Source organism: Vanessa tameamea, chromosome 12, assembly GCF_037043105.1.
Source record: "Vanessa tameamea isolate UH-Manoa-2023 chromosome 12, ilVanTame1 primary haplotype, whole genome shotgun sequence".
NCBI lineage: Eukaryota > Metazoa > Arthropoda > Insecta > Lepidoptera > Nymphalidae > Vanessa > Vanessa tameamea.
In genome coordinates this window covers 12,508,642-12,531,955 of record NC_087320.1, presented here as the reverse complement: position 1 = coordinate 12,531,955, position 23,314 = coordinate 12,508,642, and the positions used below count along the sequence as shown (strand labels likewise).

Sequence of the window (23,314 nt, the reverse complement as noted above, 5' to 3'; positions counted from 1 at the left end):
TTGTGTTTGGAAGTAAACCGGAATTAAATTCATTAATTGCCAAATTGAGTTTACTGGAGCAGTCGACGTAAGCTCCAAGTGAGCGGATTTCAGTCCATTAAATTACGACCCATGGAAGATAAAATTTAAATGGACTATTTTATGATGATTAAATTGGTTTTCATTTTGTTTCAATAGTAAGAAGCTTACTACATAGATATCATATTCGTATTCACGCCGTTAGGGTATATAACCTTTTGAACACATATGAATAGTAAAATATGAATACCTACCTGATGGACAAATGCAGTCGGTTACATCTCTGGTTTCCCTCTTCAGTGCTGTTTCCTTTGACTGGTGGAAGGTGAAAGGTGTGTCCTCAACTCGCAAATGCCAATCCTCTAGTGCTTTCAGCCGCTGTTCCAACCTCTGCTGCCTTACCAAACTGTACCCACATGTCATCAAAACGAACACACATACACCCCACTGCACAACACCACTTAAATAAGATCTTTTCTCACTTGAATTTCCCATTTTCAAAATCGATCCTACTTCTTCTGCACCATTTCACTGTCCAATCCATCCAGTGATGAATTAAAATTGGGACAATTTACTTATTTTCTACCGGTTTCAGGAAAAACATTCATACGATTCAAATGTTTATATCACGATCGGTAGATAACTTTTGGAAAATGTTTTTGATGTTCATACCGCGTTCAACTTATTGAACACTTTTATGTGAAAGTTGATATTATTTGGCCACCGTGTGGTCTGGATAGACGGTAGACAGTCACTGTGAGCGAAGTAGTACCGCGGTCCCTCGGGAAAGGAAGTCGCCTGTCCAACGCTAACTGCCCTTCTAGTTGTGTCAATTAGTCGTCGAGTACCGAACTTTGATAGACGTGTTACATTGATGCGGATATTTACTGTTTAACGTTGACGTGTATATTATAGTAGCCTTGATTTTGTATGGAATATTTTTCTCTTTATTTTGGATATTGTTATAAATATTCATAATAACATTGATCACTTTGATAGAATCAGTCATAGTCATTGTAGCACGATAAGTAAGAATAATCTTATAATGCTAAATTTCCGACTCCACAAAGTCAATAAATTCTTCTCGGGGTAAGGTATTTGCTTCTATTATAAAAATTCGGCAGATAATTTTAAGTTTACCCGTTCCTACATTGAAATCGTTTGTTAAAAATAAAACATTAATAAATAAGACATATTATTGAACGAACGATTATATCGATGAAAAAAAGCGTGGAATTGGATACTAGTTGACTTTCAGCCAAAATATATAATATAAATTTAATTGTATTTAACTTTGTACTTCACATTTTGGAAAAGAGTAACTACAAAGTTTCTCGTCAGTTCCTCTCGATAGACATTAAATTCAGAACCAGTGGTAGCTTTACGTTAAACACGATTCTGTAAAAAGACGATGTAAAAGTACTTGAAAAAAGTATATTTCGATTTAAGTTTCTGAAATTGCCCTATGATGTTGTATGAAATTGAGAAGAAAAACTGCGCGCATTTATAATATCACTAGTGTCATACTCGGAATTTATATTATAAATTTATAACTTTAACTTTTAGTCTAAGATTCAATATAACATATAATGAAAATCCAATATAGACAACTTTATTCAGAATTGTGAAAGTAACTTTATGTCAACCTCGTTTTGTTCTTTGTTTGAACACACGTAATATATTTAAACACACTCTACGTACCTTAAATGTTATATTTATGAGACATAAATTTCCAGCTACTGTGTGAATTCTTTTTGGATGAAGATATTTCGACCACCGCAAGTGCATCCAGATAGTTCGTTTTTTTTTAACATTAACATCACAGTAATTAATTTATAACCCTCAATGTATTGACCCTTAGTGTGACGCTACGAGTGATTTGCATATATATTACGTATTATGTGCATAGCATTCATCGAGCCAGCAATTAATGGTGTTCCTTGTGTTCCATAAGGAATAATACGAGTATCTTAGGGTGCGAACAGTTGACAAATTAATCTTTCGTTGGGGTCTTGTTGGCATGTTCATTCAAAGATAAAAATACAAAAAAAGGAAAATATTAATTCACTATTTTAGTAAGACCATGTTAATGTCATAGATATAATTGTAGGGATCGTCAATTTAATCGTAACTTTAACATCAGCGATTTTTTTTCGGACTGCTCTGGCCCAATTGTTGGAACACTTAAATCTTAACCTTCACTTCGAAATACCAAACTGCATGAATCGATTGAAAATCTGCTATAAGAGTATTGAAACATATGCGTGGTATAAACTTTAATACTTTCCTTTCAAGAAAATATCTAATGAAATTTAATTGTGTACTTAATATTAAATAGAAAATTGGTAAAGAAAAGCATAGCGAAGTAGATTGTGGCATCGTACTCCTACGTTGCTCTAGCAAGTTAAGAGCCATGTCCAAAGGAAAACAGGAAGCTTTTTCACCAGCAGCACATTTATACTGACTGTTAAGCGTAGTTAGCATAGCATGTTTTGCGTATTTAGCACAGTTTTATAGCCACTTGGTGGTTAGCGATCACCACCGTCCATATTGTCTATCTATCTCTTACATCGTCAATACACAATCAACCTCGGGAACTAATATTTAATGTCCCTCGTGGCTGTAGTTTCACCGGTATACTCACTCTTCAACCCGAAACACAACACTTATAATTATTTTTTGCTGTATATATGATGAGTAGTTGTTACTTACAAGTCATCATCATCATCATCCTCCTGCCCTTATCTGAATTTTACTTGGCGTCGGCGCAGTATGTCTTCTTCTTCCATACTCCTCTGTCGTACGTCATCTCACAAGTAACATTCTTTCTAACCATATCGTCTTTCACACATTACTTACCACCAAACAAAAAAAAAAACTTTTGAATCGTCATTTTATAAGATCAAATTTAATGTATTTTATGCTGGCAACGGTGCAGAGATTACGGAAACTGACATAGATATCAAGAAGAAGCAGCAAGATAATCAATAGTTCCTATTTCTTTTTTTTAAATACAAGTGGCAATATATTAATTAGGAAAAAACAATTCACGCAATATACGTTTTAAATATACACATTAATCACGAAAGGTTAAAACAGCCGGGATAAAAATGCAAATGCGTTGAGTTAACCTCCGGGCCGTTTACGGGACAATGTCTCCCCCAGTATAAATCTTGATCTAGTCGACGTGCTGTGGATTTCTGTTGTCCCGATAACACGATCTTTGGACCGTGATGAATTTGAATTCGATTCTGCATCCACGGTTTTTTTCATGTCGGTGTCGGCGTAAATTGTACCTTATTGCATTTTCACTTCGTAAATATCGACTATTAAGTGATTTTTATTAAACTTATTAACGTAGAGTATTAAATGGACAAAATAAAAATTGGTCAGGTAAACTTGGCCCTCAGATACAGACGAAAAAAAAAACAAAATCCTCAGATACACAACCACACACGCACGTACAAGCAAGTACAAGCTCATACACAAAAATAATGAAATACACTTCATCCTTTACCATACACACATTACCTTAAAATGCTAACTACCGAACGTTTTAATTTGTATCATATATTACAAATACATACGTTGCATTCATAAACGTAGTGTTATTCGTAGCAGTGACATATCTGTAGACATATGTTTGTGTGATATTATCAAAATTGAAATTGTCCAGAGTACATGAAAAAACACTGCTTGGAATGATTACCTATAAATTGTAAAAGTAGAGCTTGGGATGAGTTAACTGTTTGCTCACGCTCTATTTTGTATAACATACATTTTAAAGCCTATGGTGAGTGACGTATTGACAGTGTTAAAAGAGGTTTTTCTTATGTATACTTACCACTGGGTAGAGCATTTGCTCGTCTGCATTTTTAACATGAACTAAAAAATAACTTCTCTTGCAAGATTATTTAAAATATGAATAAGAATTTGGCAAATTTCAGCGAATAAACACATTAGTGGAACTCGATGAACACGTTAAAATGTCGATGAATTTAGTAAACAAAAACAAGCCGAATTGTAAATCCATGAAATACAAAAAGTTGGTTAAAAGAAAAACGTAACGAGTGAATTGAATCTTGTTTTATTCAAACTACGCTCCGAAAATTTTATTTAAATTTTTTTTATAACAATGTAAGCTCTAAATACTAATCAAGACAAAGAGCCAGTAGTGCGTGGGATGAAGAAGACGTAAAATGATATTGATCAGCGAGGTTGTGATTAAAAATAATTCCTCATTTTCATTTTGAAGATAGCCGAAATAAAGAAATTATTTCAAAACAATCGAAATTTTCAATTTTAATATCAAAATTAATATATTATATTAAATTCATAATGTTTCGTGTCATGTTTTGCTTGCATTAAATCGTGGCCTTGTAATAAAAGCATGCATAAATTCTACGTGCGAAATAGCGGAAAGTACGTTACGCTCGTAGTTCCTGGCGGAAATGAATCGAATTTCCTCATCCCGACGCCTGCCATATTGGATTGACATTGTACTTGGCAGGTCACACTCTCGTCAAGACGTCGAGATTGGGGCCAGTGTGTGACTTCATAATTGGAGCTGAAGTTTCAACTTTATGTCAAAATGAAAATATTTTATAGTTTATTAAATGTATTTTATAACTATCATTATTTTAGTATATTCTTTGGCATTGTCAGCTGCGTGACGACATCATCTCACTATTTTTGTCAAATCTAAACATTATTTAAATTCTTGCATTAAGCGAATGGTACAAGTTACTCGCACCAATCCACGACCAGCTAACTCTTAATTTAATATTGAAATACATTTCAAAAGAAATACTTCAAAAGAGATTCTTGGAAATACAAATTTAAAATAATATGTATTGCCTGTAGCAAAAAATTGGTACACTTTCTTTAAATATTTTCTTAAAAGGATATCGAAACTTTACAACTTGTCACAAAATGTTTCAATCGAAAATTCCAATATCCCATACCTCGACTTGACGAAAAACCTGCGACCAGAGTTTTACATCACAAAGAGGTGTCTGCTAAAAAGATAAAGTACGCCATAGCACATAAATTTAAATATCAACCTTAATCGTTTTCAAATAAGATTCATAATGCCATGAATTGTATCACAATCAATTTTTAAATTTACGTAAGCGAATTTAGCTTTTCTTGCTCTGGTCATAAGAGTGCTATTGTAATCAATGTATTTTTATACATCCAGTACCTAGTTCAGTAGACCGGGTAATTCCGATTAAGGCCTATTCTCGTTTTTTTAATCGAATTACCCGTTTGAGCTCTGCTCTTAGTATTTGTTACTCATTTACCCTCGACCACGCCATTTTGATTTTTAATTGAATTTCGTTTTAATTTGATTACTTGTGCTTATATTTATTGAAATAGGTTGAAGGTTCCATTGTTTTAATAAAGTAATAAAGCAGTTTACAGGAATTCTTTTAAATAAATAAGTTTGTAAAAGACCCACAGCTGGGCAAAGATAGGTAAGGACAGATCTTAATAGAAAACATAGTTGTAGTATATTCCACCATGCGTGTTGTTGGGTGTTACTACAAAAAGTAACCTTATGGAAATTGATCGCATGTAAAATTATTACATTATCATAATTAATGCGGAAAAAAAGAGTTATATTTTTTATCACTTAAGTCCTTTCAGTTCTACCAATTTTTCCTTTAAAGACATTAAACATTTTAAAGATAAAACTAAATCGTAATTTTAATCTAAAATAGAAAACTAATAACATTCTTACGTCTGTCCAATTTCGCCATTATTCCGCTTTACAAAACGACACCCGAACCCAAACATGTCTCTAACGAGGGTAAATTAAAATTCCTTACCCATTTTATAGTGGGGTCACCCTAAACTACACTGATATCGTATCTATTATCACAAAATTAACAACGCTTATTTACATTGCAGCAACAAACAGGAGCACAAAAAAAAATTGCTCATAAAAGAGGCAATGTACGTCGTCCATAGCAATCGAGTCTTTCGTAGATATTATTATACGGATAATGGTAAGTGCCCTTAATTTATGAGATACCTGGGACAAGGCAACAAGATTGCATTACAAACTTGTTTAATTTTCAACATCTAACGTTTATCGTTTGGGAAATATAACAAAACAACTCGGTCATACATGAAGTCTAGTGGTTTTATTGAAAACATGTTCAATTAACTTATATTCCTTTTTTTTTTTAATAGATGACATGACATTATTTTGATGCGGGTATTCTTTAATTGTTTTATTTATTATAATCCACCCCAAGCACTTTTGAATCGTCATTTTATAGAACTGAATTGAACTACCCTCGGTTTTAGTGAAGAACATTGAGCATGATGCTTCGTAGTTACTATTTTCCACCAATGAAATTAAATAAGCATAAAAATATCACTTGAAAATCAACGAAAACTAACTACATGTTTGTTTTATATCCTTATAATGAGAAACCAATATCAATTTTGTATAGTGTTTAGTTTAAATGCTTACCACAAATCATGTGCTGCATTTAGCGGTCGCGGAACGCACTTTTAATATATATTTACTGCGAACTAATGGACCCGCAGTCGCTCGTCAATTATCATGAATATTATTCACTGTTAGCAAAATACCAATAAACGTAAAAATATATGGTTTTAATTCATATTAGCCAACAGTACAATGATAAATGTAGTAAAAGAGAAATTATAAATTTAACGTATATTTTTTTATTTTCCAGTCCTCGGTCGAGACTCCTAAGTATTGTCATAATATTTCAAGATTTCTATTATAAATCTTGTCTTTTTACACTTTTAAAAGTATATATCAATGAAACTTGTCAAAACAGCAGTGTTGAATTTGTCAGAGAAATATTTTGTTAGATCTTCGTGTTAAAATTTTGCGTTTGTTTTCTGTTTAATTGAAAAATCTTAATTTTTTACAAAGTGAAGCTCCGAATAATAAAAGGACATAGACAATTTAAAAAAGCTACAATATTTTTTTTTTTATTTTGCTTGAATTTGATCGTTCTTGGTCATCGAAGATTTAAATAAAAAACAATGAATGAATATAACAATTATAATATAGAGAACATTAACAGTAACAATAATAAATGTTGAATTTATTTTAATTATACCTTATCTCATAGTAAATAGGAAAGTAATTTATATTGATATAATACATTGATTGCTATCATGTTGCGATTATCAAATTTATTACAAAGAAAGTCATATCAATAGAGTTCGATTTTATTTAACAAGATCGGATCCGAAGTCACGTCAGTACAGCTATCCGGTAAAGACGAAATTGAAACTCATCCCCGACAACGATCGTGACTCGTCAGAAAAAGATGACTGACTGGAATAATTATAATATTTAAAACAACACACATAATTGTTCATAGCGTATTTTCATCATTTCCCGAGTGAGAAACGAAATGATTCTTTATCGAATTGTACTAAAGGATATTTGTTGGCTTTTGACTTTTACACTGTAAATTTAAATGACTTATCATATTACAAAATCATTGATTTAAGAATATCTGTGACACACTTCTTATATCCGATAAATTTCCTGAAAGCCGTCATATAATCCAGAGCTTTCAGTAAATGGATGTCATTTAGTCTCGAAATATGGAGAACCAGACAAGTTACATAATCAAAAGCTGAACACTACGTCGAATATTTAGTGCTGCGTCGCTTGCTGTATCTTCAGGGGCTAATTTCGTCGCTCCAGCAATTAATTCACTAATTACCCAATCGAGTAGACGTTGATAAAAGCATTACAGAGCATATCACATTATCTACACTTAGTTAATTTTCTTCGTACAAGGTTCCATGTCTTTAAGTCGATTATTACGCTCTAAATTCTCTCAAGTCTCCTAATTTACATTAATAATGTTTTACGACACGTACTTTTAGATTCGATACATCTTCCTTACGAAAACTGGTTCGAATTGGACACAGATCCTTAATAATGTTAATAGTATCGGTATAAAATGGTCAGCTAATTTTTTTTTTATTTATCCTTGAGTCTGTCGTTCTATTTAATCAAGACACAACATTGAGAATATTTCAGTTACTATGATTTAACTTCTTGGTTCTATAATTTGACATGCCTAATTATTGCTTTGAATACATACTGAAAGTAATTTTTTCTTTACTTAAAATGCAATCAGCGGATGTGGTCCAGTGATGATATGTGACCTTTTCCGAAGATTTCAGACTCAAAGCAGGACAAGCACTACTTCTTGTTGGTGGTGATGACACACAGCGTAAGTCAACCTGTGCCCAGCAGTGTGATATTAAATGTCTGCAACTTTACAATGAGAATAAATAAATGTATATTTTACAAATAAACGAAAAGTCAAATGAGTTCCCCAATAAATCCGCCATATTAACATACATAAAGCATATAATACGAGAATGTCGAAACGAAAAATAAATACGGATGGAATTAATTTGGAATTTGAATTTTATGAACCATTTTATCCGCAGACGACTGCTGATCCAGAAGCTTCCGTCTCTAAATAATAAAGCCGGCTAACGATTGAAAAATACGATTCCACGGCTAATACGAATATTCGGAATAATAATAACTAGGTGAGAAATTTTATATTAAATATTTTCAAATTATACTAATGATATATTTTATGTTTGTATCTACAGATAATGTTCCAGCCATTATCTATGTATGTATCAAAAAATTACTTACTTAATAAAATTTTAAAATGACCGACAGGCTGACGTACAAGGTAGAGTCTAGACCTATTCTAGACGGATTCTAGGAGAGAAATGATTAGAAAGGTTTTTTTCTAATTAGGGTTCAATAAGATGAAAATTTTGAAAATTTCACATTTCTGTATCTGCTGTCAAATGCTGCATATACAGCTGGCTTACAATAACATTGTGAGCATTTATTAAATTGCGCCTGATTAAAAAATATAGCAATAACTGTCTAACAAATTTTTGCGTCTCTTTTTGTAGTAGGCATAAAACTTTTTTAGTTTAAAACGATAAACTTGAACGTTTAAAGTACACAATGCTTTACGAAAATACCTCAACTAGATAACTGACAACTTCCGAGCACCGCACTAAGTGGGTGAACGGAATGCGGCGTTGCAAAAAGCACAAAAAGGCAGACATGGCAAACTGCATTTTTCGGTCTGCTACACACGTATCACACAGCATGCGTTGTACTGCAGCTACATCTCTTCCACAAACTAACCGAAATTTTGCCTTTACCACTTAATAAGTCTAAAGATTAAATTAAAAAGTCATTCAGAGTATTCAATAAAAAATAAAAGAGTATTCAGTCTGTTTCTAGTCGATGCTCTGCGATAGAATCGATATTCCGGACTAGTGGTTGCTTAAATTTAACCTTCTAATAAAATAATATAAAATGTTATTTTAAAAATAGTTCTTCAATAGTCAACTTGAAAAGAAGAAAAAAGTCAAAGCGTACATTTGATTTAGAAAGAAAAAAACTATAAAAGATTCTCTTGCTCATAAATACAAATTTTTACACTCAATGCGACGCAAAACAATTGAACAAATATAGTTCCTTGTGCCTTTAATTACATCGGCTAACACATAAATATATCAATACATAGCAATATACAACATATTTCATACAATAACTAACTAGTGGGTGATACCCATACATTTTATAGCAAAAATAAGTGTCACGGCTACACAATGCAATACAAGACAAATATTCTGTATTTATTTTTAATCTATAATTGCAATGTAGAACAAATAGAACTCATCGGATTAATTTATCGGATCGTTATAGTCGTACTCAGTGAACTATTGCTACGGCGGAAATGAAAGAAAATCTTAAGTTTACACATCGACTGAACCAATAACTTCTGGGATGCCATCGAGTGTTACGCTCCGAGCGATTTCGTAAAGGAACAGTCTAATATCGTTACACGGAGGGTTTACTTAAAGCCTCGGAATCTCATTATCTAGTTTGGAATTATCATTTCCATACACAAATCATAATGTCGAGTAGTTCTGGTTAGATAGACATAATGTGGACTTTGTAAATAATATTATACCAACTTTATCCACAACAGAACAGTTTTTTGCTCAAACTTTTCAACAATAGGTATAATCTGAATGTACAAATCAGATCAACAGCCTGGATTTTTTTTACTGCTGGCCTAAGGCCTCGGCTTATCGCATCTACGAATTATTCCAGTAGTTTCTTTGTCTTATAAATCTTCCAGGTAACATCTCTTCACCGATTTCAAAAATGTTTTTGATACTGACTAACCGTGAAAATACGATGTCTTGTAGATTTTCTTGGTAGTAGGGCATTATGCAACCCGTCTTAGGAGATGGCCCACTCATTAGATATTCTACCACCAAGCAGCAATGATCAATATTGTTATGTTCCACTCTCAAGTGTGAGTGAGCCAGTGTAACCACACACTGGACATTACATCTTAGTTCCCAAGATTGGTGGCGCATTGGCGATGGTAGGAATGGTTTATATTTCTTACAACGCCCTTGTCTTTGGGTGGTGGTGACTACCTGTATTATAAAAAAAGTTATTGAGTTTACTGGAGTTTAAAAAGTGTTTTTGTAAAAAAAAAATCGTAAACAAAACGCTTACTCCTGCCGCTGGGTCCTTGGTACTTTTCGATCTTTTGTCTGAGGTTTATTGCGTTCGGTATTGTCTATAGACTCACTATTTAATGAAAACAGTATTTTTATTTATTAAGCCTTACTGATCAAGGATTTACTGAAAAGCACTTTAATTAAACTAAAAAAACATCAAGTTCGTTTGTTTTTAAATTACATATAAACAGAGATAATCCAGGGCATTATAGAATATGTATATCTTATCTGAGAGGTGATCGCTTCACAATAGGGCAAGAACCATTTGATTTTTATGTGCCTGTAATTTATCTCTTTTAGGGAAGGTACCAAGTTCGAAAGGAAGCAATTGGGAGCAATAAGCTTATAAAAGTGGAGACCTTTTAGAGAATGGATCCTAAAGAATAAATATTATAAATGCAAAAGCCTGTTTTTTAATGAAATAAGTAGGTAGGCGGTCGAACAACTAGGTCAGCTGATGGTAAGTGGTCACCACCGTATATAGACATTGGCGCTTTAAGAAATGTAAACCTAAGATTTAGAGTTATGACATTCGTACCTGTCGCTACATTGACTCACTCATACTTCAAACCGGAACACAACAATACTAAGGATTACTTGCTTGTAGAATATCTGATGAGTGGATGGTACCTACTCAGACGGACTTGCACAAAGCCCTACCACCAAATAAATGTCTGTGCTATTTTAATGCAACTAAAGGGTAAGCGATAGGATAATATTTTTTATACAGGTATGTTATGGACGAGACACTAAGGCCCCATAACATAGTATATATATTTTGACGCATGGAAACGAAGGTTTCGTCAAAAACTAATTTATAAACGAACTACCACTTTCATAAATAATGAAAGCATAGCGAAATTGCGGTGTAAAGTTTTGTAACATAAATGGACAATGACTTTGCAAAATATAAGTGTTCTAAATTGTATCAGGCCATTAAAAATGGTACAGTTTTACAACATTTGGAATTATTCCAAAAAAGTTCCGGCAATTATAAGTTTATTTTGGCGACAATAGCGTTTTTGTTTATTTCATGTAGGTTACAAATGTATTTACAGTACCAACTTTAGAAGTTGGAAAAAAACAATAAAATTTCTTCAAAATACATTGTCTTTAATTTGTGATCATATAAACAGTATATGATATTATTATTAGTAAAAAAAGTTTTATGCTAATAAGAAACAGAAATTAATACAACATAAAAAAAATTAAAAAAAATATATTTGAAAAAAAAAAAACTTACTAAAATATACAGATCAAACCGTTCGTAGTGTATATAGTTAATGAACTAGCATGCTTATTGTCGAAACAATATAAAGCTGTGCTTATTTAAAAAAATACAATACAATAGAAATACCCTTATTTAAGTAAAAATATGTAAAACAAGCAGATGTCATTTAAACCGCAGCCCGTCTAGTTAACGGTTCGGAACCAACGAATGGTAAACAAAAGGATTTTTAAAAGTTTTATTTTTACGACAAACAGCGAGGAATACAATAGCTGCTTTTCACTGCGGGTCGTGAAACTGTCGCGTATAGCCTTAATTTAGTCTGGGTTCCAAGAGTACATGCGTACTAAGCATTTATATAAATTTATTTAAATGTTGATTTCTTTTCATCTTTGCGGTTTAAGTAAGCCCTTATGCAAATAATCTGTGAATTTGTTATGTACGCTTTCCTTAAAAGGTCATCATTCGGTTGCCCTGAGATTATTTATCTGGGATCGATGCTGTGTGTTTTATACCACTCTTTGAAAAACGATTTCGGTCAAGTTTTCGAGCGGTTTTACGTCGGCCTTACGTCAACCCTCTTAAGAAATGCTTATTCCGTTGTGTTGTCGGCTCGATATCATATTTTGAGGTATTAAACTCGCTGAAATGTGGTATTTTCCTATTATCTCAGAAAACTCATTCTAAGAATGTTGATTAATTTTATAATATGATCTATACGTTTATAAAACTCGAAGAGCTTTAAAGTCAATGTGATGAATCTGTATCTGAAAATATTTTATAAGAACCATAGGGATTATTATTATGAATATTGTTAGAAGCTAAATATCCATAAAGATTTGCGTAGCTTCTTTGAAATCCATACTGTCTTGGCAAGTAATGTCCATAGTTAGAAAGAAAAACGGCCAGCAAAGGATCAATAGGGAGATGATTCGGGCTATTGTACTTAAACGGAATTTTTATAGGAACATGCATATATACGAACTCGTTGTTATTTGAATTTCGACTGTTTTGTCTTAAAGATAAGGCATAATTTGGCAATTTGTCATCGGTTCGAATATTGTAATTCGCAAGAATATTAAAAAGGTTAGATGTTAAATTTTTTTTTTGTTTCGCTTCAAGCTTAGGTCTTTCGTATCTGTGTCCATTCCTAACGCTTGATTTGAAATTATTTTCGTTTGTTATTATATTATCTTGCTCTAAACTTTCATGGACGTCATATGTGCCGTTACGTAAAGACGAAATCTTCCTCTTCTTCGTTTTATTTTTTTCCTCAGCATTATGTTGGATCGGATTGCTTAATACATTTTCTGTTAGTAAAATGACATCTGATTCTGCAATATTTTTAGCTTTTCGTGCTAATTTAAATTCTTCGTAATAAGTCTTCTGTGTCATGTTTGTGGTTGGTGATTTAGTTGAACCTAAATAAAAAATAAAGTTATGTAAAGTTTTTTAAATAATCATATGTTTTTCTCCTGAATATTTTTTGCTATGTTTCTTTTTTTTAAAAACTTATTAACTAAATTTTTTATACATTGGACGTATTTGACTATTTGTGGCAGTATATTGTGAATATATTATAAAATTATGCAACCCTTCGTATTGAAAGTACCTTCAAAAGCTCTCTCGTTCTTTTCAATTTCTTTTCGTAAAGAAAAAATGGCTTCTTGCTCTTTGATTGATTCCTTATTCAGATGAACAACACTTGGTTTTACTATTTTTATAGCGTTCCTTTGAAATACATTATCCACCGAATTTCCTGGTAAATTGCGTATTTGTATCGGAGTTTTAATGAAATTTCTTTGTAATGCAAATACTTTTTCATTTGACATGGGTCTCCAGCCATTGTCCGAATAAATGTTTTCATCTGAGTCAGCCTTTACAAAGAAACAGGTCACCTAGAAGAATAGAAATTAATTATTATATAATGTGTTTAATTGTTCGTGTCTTTGGGACAATTTAATACATTGTATTGTTACTTTTGAATGTAAACTTTTTACAGAAATAATTATAGTAAAATGCATTTTAAAACAATTATTCGCAGATATTTTTTGTATTTTAGTAAATTACTGCGGTGGCCCACTATAATATGTCTTCGATGTTGAAGCGAAACATCGTGAGGCAACCTACGTGTCTGATGAAAATTGACTACCAACCCTTACTGGAGCAGCGTGGTAGAAAAAACTCAAAGCCCAGCTGAAGGACATTCACATTGTTGTTTGTAATTAACTTTACACAAAATACATGATTTGCAAAAACTGATGAAGGTATTAAGTTTTAAGACTGAAATAAACGCAAAATAAACAAATCACATAATATAAAAATAGAAGCTCGTGAAGGCACTAATAACGAAAGACGACTTACAGTAAGTAAGATCAAAGCTCTTGTGGGCATGTTGAAAGCACTCAGGTCTAGTGTCCACTGTGGAGTCGTACGATGAAATGAGCCGATGTAAGTGTCGCTATGGGTCACTGGACAGACCATAGTTGTAAGGCTTAGAATATATTGGACAAAATTCCTCCTTCTTGCTTTATTTACTTCCATTAAAACAAAATCAACCGTAGAGATTTAAAATCTCATAAGAAGCAATCCTTTACTTTTCAGAAAATAAAAAAAATGAGTTGTAAATTAATTAAACAACTTGTAGAGCGTTAAAACATATACATATATTTAACATATATGTAGATTTACGAATTTTTTTTCTTATTCTACCGATGACCTTAAATTTTCGTTGATATTAGAATATTAAGTAATATCACACTGAGGGAACCTTCGGCTTATTATTGCAGAATATCTTTTTATTATTTTTTAGCGATTTTTTTGCGTGATCAATAAACGAAAATCGTGATGCGACACCTCTATCTCCTAATAAATTAGTTCACAATGAACCTGTAATATTTTTCTTCGAATTAAAGGTCACAGACGAACGAGGCTACATTTCCGAGCGGTACATTTATCGGTAACGCCCAATCAAGCACCTCTTAATAATCAATTATTGAAATAATTTCGATTTTTAAAATGTTCTTATTTATTTGTTCCTCTTTTTTAAAACAGCTAGTTATTTTGATTGTATTGTCTTATTGTCTTTCTAAATAGGGATATCGAAACAAAATCAAATATTAATTACCATAGTGAGTTATTTAGTAGTAATTTAAGTTTTATTTTTTAATTTGAATCAAACAGCAGAAAGTGCTTTAAGAAAAGTAATGAAAGAATTTATATATTTTCTGCCAATATGGGCACCGCCGTCTGTATGTCTTAATTGCTTTTCTCTTCACACTCCGAGACACGGGATTGCTTTTAGTTACAACGACCGCTCTAAACTGACTCCGTTTTAAACCTAACACTTACGTTTTTATTATTAAGATTTCATTTAAGTTTTAAATAGATAACATTGTGTAGAGTAAGAATGAGACTTTACATTCCTGCAAATTTTAACAGACATTTTTACATTTAGGAAAAACGCCTGACCTAAAGAAAATATACTTGACTATTAAGGAAAATATTACGTATATATTGGTTAGGTTATGTTGTTAGTCTGTATATTATTCCCTCCTCTTGGAAAGACCTCCGATCCTTTTTGGACAAGGATTGGACTTTATTCTGCAATGCTGCTTCAGTGCGAGTTTATGTTACACCAGGGTTTGAAAAAATCCGATTTTTTTATATATATATCCGATATATATCCAGGCTAAGAAAACGAAGCGAATTTCAATCTGTAAACACTTCAAAATGTGAAAGGAATTTGTAAAATAATACAAGTGTCGAGATACCACATTTTTTATTAAAAAAAAGTAACAAAGGAATTATTTTCTATCTGTTTGAGAAATAAATTTTTAATGAACACTTAAAAAACAAGTACCTTTTATTATTATACTAATCTTCATTTGTTTGTGAGATAAATCAACTAATTTTATTTTAATATTTATTTATAATCGACTAATCATAAAAAGTAATCATTCAGAGTCAGGCCTTAAGCATAGATCTATGAGTGTTGTTCAGAAGATAGGAACAAATCAATTGATATATATCAAGATAAAAATCAATTGATATATATCCGCGAACCCTGTGTAATACACACAGTGAGAGGATTTCATCCGATACGTGCAGGTTTCCTCACGATGTTAAGATGTATGTATTTTTGGATAAATAATTACAACGATGATAAAATAATTTTGAAATAGTATTCGTTAATTTTGATATATGTTTATCGTCAATTTTTAAATTATGTTCATTTTCAGGAGCAACTTAAGAGAATATTCTTCTATTTCTTGACTTTTATTTTCGGTACAATATATATTCCAAACGGGAGATCTAATATTGTAAAATTATTTTAACAAACTGCTTGTAAGAGCCTATTCGTATGAAGTTTAATCTGATATTAAGTCTTATGTGACTAAAACCTGTTTCAGGTGATCAAAAATGAATGCTTTCGCTTACGCATATTAAAATCGTCTAATTTAAATTTACAATTATTTGTTGAAACAATAGTATCTATCTTCAAACATTTACTCTACTTTCCGTCATTCGTAGTTTTCTGACAATAAGCCAAAAAGTTCAGTTGTTGTAACCTCTGAATTAGGCTTAATAGACAGTTTTACAGTAAGCAAAACGAATTGTTTCTTGGAAACAGTAATTAAATTTTTCATTGAATCTTTGTCTTGGTATAATTACGCGTACATTAGAGTTAATCGTGACGTAGTCAACAGCAGGAAGATATGCGATATGGAATATGTTTTACAAGTTAATGTTGGAATATCTAAATTAAACCAATTTTTCCTTGATGTTAAGGCTTCTTCTGCCACTAAACAGCAATTCTCAGTATTGTTGTCTATTTTGATCGGTGAGGAAGAGTTTTGTTTTCAAGTTTGTTGGGCAATGGTGATGTATTGAGTGATTAATATTCCTTACAACGCTTGTGGTGATCGTGATCGTCAGTTACCATCAGGTGGCCCATTTGCTAGTCCGACTAAATATTACATTATAAGTAAAAGAAAAGAAACATTTTAGTTTTTTAATCGGAATCGTCACTTAAGTCTATAACTAATTGTTGTTTATCTTTGATTTTCTTTAGCGTTTGGAACGTTTTTCCTTCAACTTTATTTGTTTCAAAATAATTCGTTTCAAGGTGTTCAATTTCTTTCTTAGCTTTTTTTTGGTCATCATGTTCCCTTATTATAGCGATGCGTTTTCTAAAAGAAAAATATAATATCTATATATACCAGTGGTAAATGTATCAGTTCTATGTAAAAATTTTTTTTTTTTATTCTATTTATAAAAATTAAAATATAATAACATAATGCAATAACATTAAATTATTTTTATGCAGTAAATTCTGTTTTTTTTTTTTTTTCAATAATCCTATATTTATTTTTCTATATATTTTACCTTCCGGAGTTTCTATCAATAAGAGTGCCTAAATCAATTAAATGTTTTCTAGTAGACATGTTAATTTTATATCGTATGGAAGACTAAAACGAAACAAAATTATAATTTCAACTGGAATTGAAGTAGAAATTGTATGTATGTGGTTCCTAAAGCTTCGTTAGTTTATCTTTATGCTAGTATGTCTAACGATAGCGCGATTTAAATTAAAACAGTGACATCTGTTATCATATTCAATAACTAAAAAGTAAACTGTGAGAGAACGCCATCTAGTGAGTTTACTAAGAATTAAAAAGAGCGTTAAACTAATAATCCTCGCTGTCTAGAAAAGCTGCTAGATGGCATTTTCATTCAACAAGGTAAATGTCAACTGTAGAAAAAACGAAAGGTAATTAATGCTTAACAAAGGTATAATTTATACAATTATAAAAAATAGGCAAATAAGGGTCTATAATCATTATCCAAATTTTAGAATGAAAACACAACATTAAAATTTCCTTTTTCTTCGACTTGGAAAGTTGATTACTTTAAGATCCTCCTCTTAAAGTAGGTACTCTGTTTATTAATAAACCGCATTAAAATCCGTTGCATAGTATAAAAGATGAAAGTGTACAGACGGCGGTTAGTGACTTTGTTTTATACGAGAGAGATTTATTTATTCGACGTAAAAAATGGAAACATAATAGTTCAGATTCCTTCAACACAGTTGGAATCAAGTCGATTCTTTAATTCTGCTGTGTAGCGTATATAATGGTTAATAGACCCATCAGCTCATTCCTTGAACGCCAATGCAAATCTTCGTGTGAAAAAGCTACTATAGCTCTATAATGTAGACGAGTTACTTCTGGTCTAAAGGGATACTTTTAACTGTAATATAGTTATAGATACTTTAAACTGTTTAAACTGTTAGATAGTTCTGAGTATTTTTTAAAAAGAACTGCAATAAGTCTTTTATTCTGATTTAAAAATTTACACTGAACAAAAAGTTTAAAGAAATTGAAATTGCGCAAATAAACGAATTCATAAATGGCAACATTCGTTGCACTTAAAGCAATGCGTGAAAGTGAAAAAACCTCAACGCACTCTTGAATGGGAGACCGACTGACTTAATAACCGGTCCCATTAAACGATTAATTCCTTGTCGTTCCACATGTCTAAAGAATTATCTTTAGCACTTTTTGCTGTCTCAACATGCTTCTGTGTGTTGACAGATGAAACTGTAACATTAATTATAATATTCATGTATTAAAAGGTTATTATATCATTACTTCGTTTCAGCTTTAAAGTGATTTTATTGACAAAGGACAACGACAGTTATGTATGCGGTATAATACGCACGATATAAGTTAAGCGGTCAGAAATTAGTCACGAGTTGCGAATATACAGAAATTTAAAAACAAAAATATCGAATGTGATCTTCGTAACTTAGATGTCAGGGATGCGTTCATTCTATAAGTTTCTACCGCGGTTATAATTACGTAAATAGAATGATTTTATTATATAAACAATACATTTATAGCAAATTTGACCGCCATATTCTAATGTGGTCGTATTAATCAGAAATTAGTCAACATATTTTTAGTATAGATTAGGTGTTGGAAAAATATATTTTTTGTAGGTATAAATTATATAAATTCTCAGTGTCAGTATAACACGTCCATGTGTCGTAACCAATCGTCATGCGCCTGAATTGTAGTGCGAATCTGCAAAACCACGTTAGGATTAGAAACAGTTTTCATATCTGCTTTTGGATCACGTTGGAGGACCATCAGGCAGTGGCGGATCTAGGACTGTCGTATAGGAGACGCTTGTCCCAGTTGAGGGTAGGTTCTACCAAAGTAAACACACAAAACACATCTTATTTTGCTTTAGATAGCTTGCTAACATTTATATTTAGAATAATAAATATCAAGGGCACTTTAAGATCTCTCAGAAGAACTTATATATTTTAGGGAGGGGTGACTTAAATCAAATACTATTATCGAGCTATGGCGTTATTTATTATTCACGTGAGCATACAACATCTCCATTACATATTTTAAAATTCATCCTCTAATATTTAATTCAACAAAAATGTTATGATTATATATCGAAGAACATTGAATTTGACTGACCCTAAAACTCGTGGCAAAGAACGCCGCCAACCGTGAAAACTTAGAAGTTGCGTCTAAAATTACCACCGGGTACTCAACCGTTGTAATGGTATCATATGGTAGAAGATTATAGAACCTTTCACATATAATTAAATAGCAAGAACGCAATAATTATGACTATATTTAAAAGGATTTATCATATTATGACATATTGTTTTCGATGTATGGAACACGGAGAATTGGAAGTGACTTGGAATATCCGTTTTGTAGAGACATTATAACTAACAGGGAATTTATCGAAACTATCTTCATCTGATTAATTATTGTTTCTTTTTTTAAGTTTGGTATATTTTAATTAAGTATCTTCTTATTAAGAATATGATACTTGATGAGGAAAAATAACACAGTAATTTATTTTTTAAAGTATCCAGAGTTACCTTTAGATGGTCCATTAAAAATTCAACTTTATTTTACACTGTACGTGTACATGATATTATTCAATCAAATATTTTCCCATCAAATTACATTTTCTAAATAAGTAAGCAAACGATTCCAACCATGACAAATTTCACACTAACTCATTATAAAATCCATGCTTAAAGGAAGTTACGGTCAAAGCATCGCCATGTTGTGAAACCTTAGATTCAAAATGGCAGCCTTTCCGGGAAACGTTGATAACGCGAGTTGAAAGTTATGATTGAAATAAGATTAACCCTCGATATAAAATTTTAATTGAAGTTTATATTCTAGATATCTAATAAATAAGTAAATTACAAACTAAACTAAAAGCGTTCAAAAATAATTGTTGAAGCGAATTATTTAAGGTGCGTACGCACGAGTCGATTTTAATCGGTCAACTGCTAAATGAAAAGTAATTGAATTGTATGAATAGACTTTAACTTTATACAAAATAAAGCATAAAAGATTGCGATCTTTAAATTATTGTTGAATTATTACAGAAGATCAGAATCAACTTAATTTTTTTTTAATTTTCACTTACCTACACATTCTTGTTGCTCAATTAGTCTTATTTAATAATAATTATAAAACGTGTTGTTTACACCATGCATTATATCTGTCTGTCTGTCTATCTCAAGAGATTATTAAGAAAAAGCATTTATTGAAAACAAAAAACGTTATACAGTAATCGGGAACGCGATAGTGGCAATGATGTAGGCACATATACTACCAAAATAAATTAGTTTTTATAAACTATAGTGTAAAATAATGTTTATTGTGTTACATACAAAGGTTAATCTATAATAATGTATAATATTTCATTTTAGATATTCATAATACATACATGTGTGTGTTAAACGCAACTTACGTGTGCAATTTACTTTTTTATGTATATTAAAATAATGTATTTTAATATACACAAAAAATATTAGCTTTTTGCACTCCTACTCTAAGTCAACTATGTTACATTTCAAACTCATCATAATTTTCGTAAAAAGGTTTACAAAGTTAGTTAGCTTCACGGGATAAACTAGATATTAAACACTCAGTAATCGTTTCCCCCTTAAACAAAACGGTGTTATAAGAACATCGACTAAACTTTATTTTGACGTAACAGTTTCGTCAAAAAATTGGTTGTAAATTAAGCTGATGGTAGCGAGATTACTGTTGCCGCTTCATTACCACATGCATTAGGTGGTATATTAAAAACGAAAGCCTCGCAAATCGACGTCGAACCTCATTTAGTGGGTGTCTATCACACTGACTCATATCGATTTAACGTTACTTATGTAACAGCGAAGTTTTCATTTTTCATTTGCTTGAAATTATATAATCTTCTAAATTATGTAAAATAGTAATTTAAGCGATTCGTGGTGAGATTGATGCAAATCTTGAGCAAATTTTAAAAGACAGAATTGATGATTTATCTTTTTTTATTTGATATAGATAGGCAAATTGGCTAATGGTGCATTTTATGCTAAATGGTTACAGACATAGACAGTGTAAAAAATATAAACAACTTACATCGCCAATACACCAACCTTGGGAATTACGACTACAACGTTAGGTCCCTTGTGCATGCAGCTAAAATGCCTCATCCACCCTTCAAGCCGGTATATCACAAAATACTGCTGTTTGATGTTAGTATATGTGACCAGTAGGTGATACCTACCCAGTTGTGATAGCACAAAGCCTCATCTAAGAAATCCGTAATTTCCTCCGAAATTTGCTTAGGATAAATTATAACGCAAAACTCTATTCATAATCTGATTTATTAGAAATCTGTTACAACTAGTCGGAGATCAGGTGCCAAATAACATATAAAAATACATCTTATTATTAAACACTTAATTATATACATATATACATATGTTATATATGAATATAAACCCAACAAAACTTATTTTTGGTTGATTTATGAACAAGTCAATCTGGGTACCTCCGATTTATCAGCAATTGAAATCAAAAACTGCATCTCTGTGATTCAGTTTCAAAACAGACAATATACACTCGCGTTAAAGATCTCGACGTTTATCGTACGCCAGTGTGATAGCTCGAGTGTGACGTAAATCTTATATTGGATCTAAACGCAGCGTGTCTATGGAGACAAATCTTTGTTATATTAAACGCATTAGTGGGCTTATGTGATGCAAACATATGTACATCACTCCTTAGTGCACATGTTTCATTACTTTTAAACTAACGAGTATATAAGTTTAATGGTAGTATTTCGAGATTGCCTATTGATAGAAGTACTTTGCTGAAGGTCGCGGGTTCAAATCCATTGCAATCTTTTTTCATGTTCTTTGTGTTTATAAAGCAGTGTGGGATGTAAGGTGCCAAGGTTGGTGGCGTATTGGAAATTGTTAATTTTTATTTACATGAAAAAGACGCTTGTCACGTCAACAGTCTAAATTTAAAGCAAGTCAAACTGCTAAGCGTAGCTTCTTATATAATATACTAAAATCTTTTCTGGAAACTGCTGCATTTTTGCTCTTTTTAAGCGTCGTCAAATACGTCTTAGTATATGAAGATAATGCTAATGTCAACGAACGGCTATCTAGTAAATGAGCTACTCGATATATTTGCCTACTTAATTGGATTAAAAAAATAACAAAAAATCCAGTTAGACATTACCCTAAGGTTGTTGAAGAAGCTTATACCTACAGCATATACCTCTTTATAGAAAAAATAGGTAATATATTATACATATCATAGATTTCCTGGAGATCGGATTTCGAGCGAGTTGAACGAATGCGTAGGTCATTCATTATACGCGGAGTTATCATATCAAATTTCACAATCATTTAGTGAAAGTAATTATTATTAGCATAAACTATAAATTCGTAAATCCAACTACATAGCTATCTTAACTTTCCTTAAAGACACGTCCAAACAAGTACTATGTCTTGGTTAGTTCCGGTATAAACAATGAGTGAGCCAGTGTAAATACAAAACGATTTAGGTTTCTAGGTCGATAACGCACGACAATGGAATTCATAATCGTTTCATATTGAACGAGTAATATTTGTAAAAGTGTGTTCAATTTTTAATTTATCGTTAGAATAGATGTTTTTTTTTAAATATAATCTTTAATTTAGTTTTATAACCACAACTATACAATTTAATTCGAATGGAATGATTAATATCACTATGTTACGGTTTATATTTTGATTAACTATAATAACAGACATAACATCTTAGTTCATATTGATTAATGTTTCTACCGTCAATCATCGGATGTGGCCACTAATCAACAGGATGCCTATTTGACGAGCCCAGACAGCATATTCGTGAGACCGCGTGCATCTTAACCGATTATTGCGGGTTTAAACCTAGCTGTGTTTACTTCATCTCGTGCTTGGCGTCAAAGGAAAAAATCGCGAGGAAACCTGCATGTGGCTAATTTCAATGAAATTCATACAAAAGTTTATCTGCTTTAATCGACGACCAACTCTCATTGGAGCAGCGCAGTGGAATAAACTCCGAATCTTCTCCTCATTTCTCCTCATAGGTGGAGGAGGTCATAGCC

The 23,314-nt window shown here is 31.8% G+C and overlaps 2 protein-coding genes across 2 annotated transcripts in view; one reads left to right on the top strand and one right to left on the bottom strand.

Moving 5' to 3' along the window:
• LOC113402342 (cadherin-89D) overlaps positions 1 to 23,314 on the top strand; it is a 113,904-nt gene that overhangs the window by 32,031 nt on the left and 58,559 nt on the right. The window lies entirely within an intron of this gene.
• Positions 12,592 to 14,301, bottom strand: LOC113402340 (uncharacterized). Its single transcript, XM_026642557.2, has 3 exons — positions 14,210 to 14,301; positions 13,458 to 13,743; positions 12,592 to 13,266 (listed from the first exon to the last, which is right to left on the bottom strand). The coding sequence occupies exons 1-3, from the start codon at positions 14,237 to 14,239 to the stop codon at positions 12,593 to 12,595; spliced, it is 990 nt and encodes a 329-aa protein (XP_026498342.2). The 5' UTR covers positions 14,240 to 14,301; the 3' UTR covers position 12,592.

What these genes read in the sequence shown, in the direction of transcription:
- LOC113402340 (XM_026642557.2), bottom strand. Translation starts at nt 14,239, where the DNA reads ATGCCCACAAGAGCTTTGATCTTACTTACT. An exon ending in GAGCTTTGATCTTACTTACT is followed by an intron (nt 13,744 to 14,209) that starts GTAAGTCGTCTT and finishes CTATTCTTCTAG; the next exon opens with GTGACCTGTTTCTTTGTAAA. An exon ending in GAACGAGAGAGCTTTTGAAG is followed by an intron (nt 13,267 to 13,457) that starts GTACTTTCAATA and finishes TTTTTTATTTAG; the next exon opens with GTTCAACTAAATCACCAACC.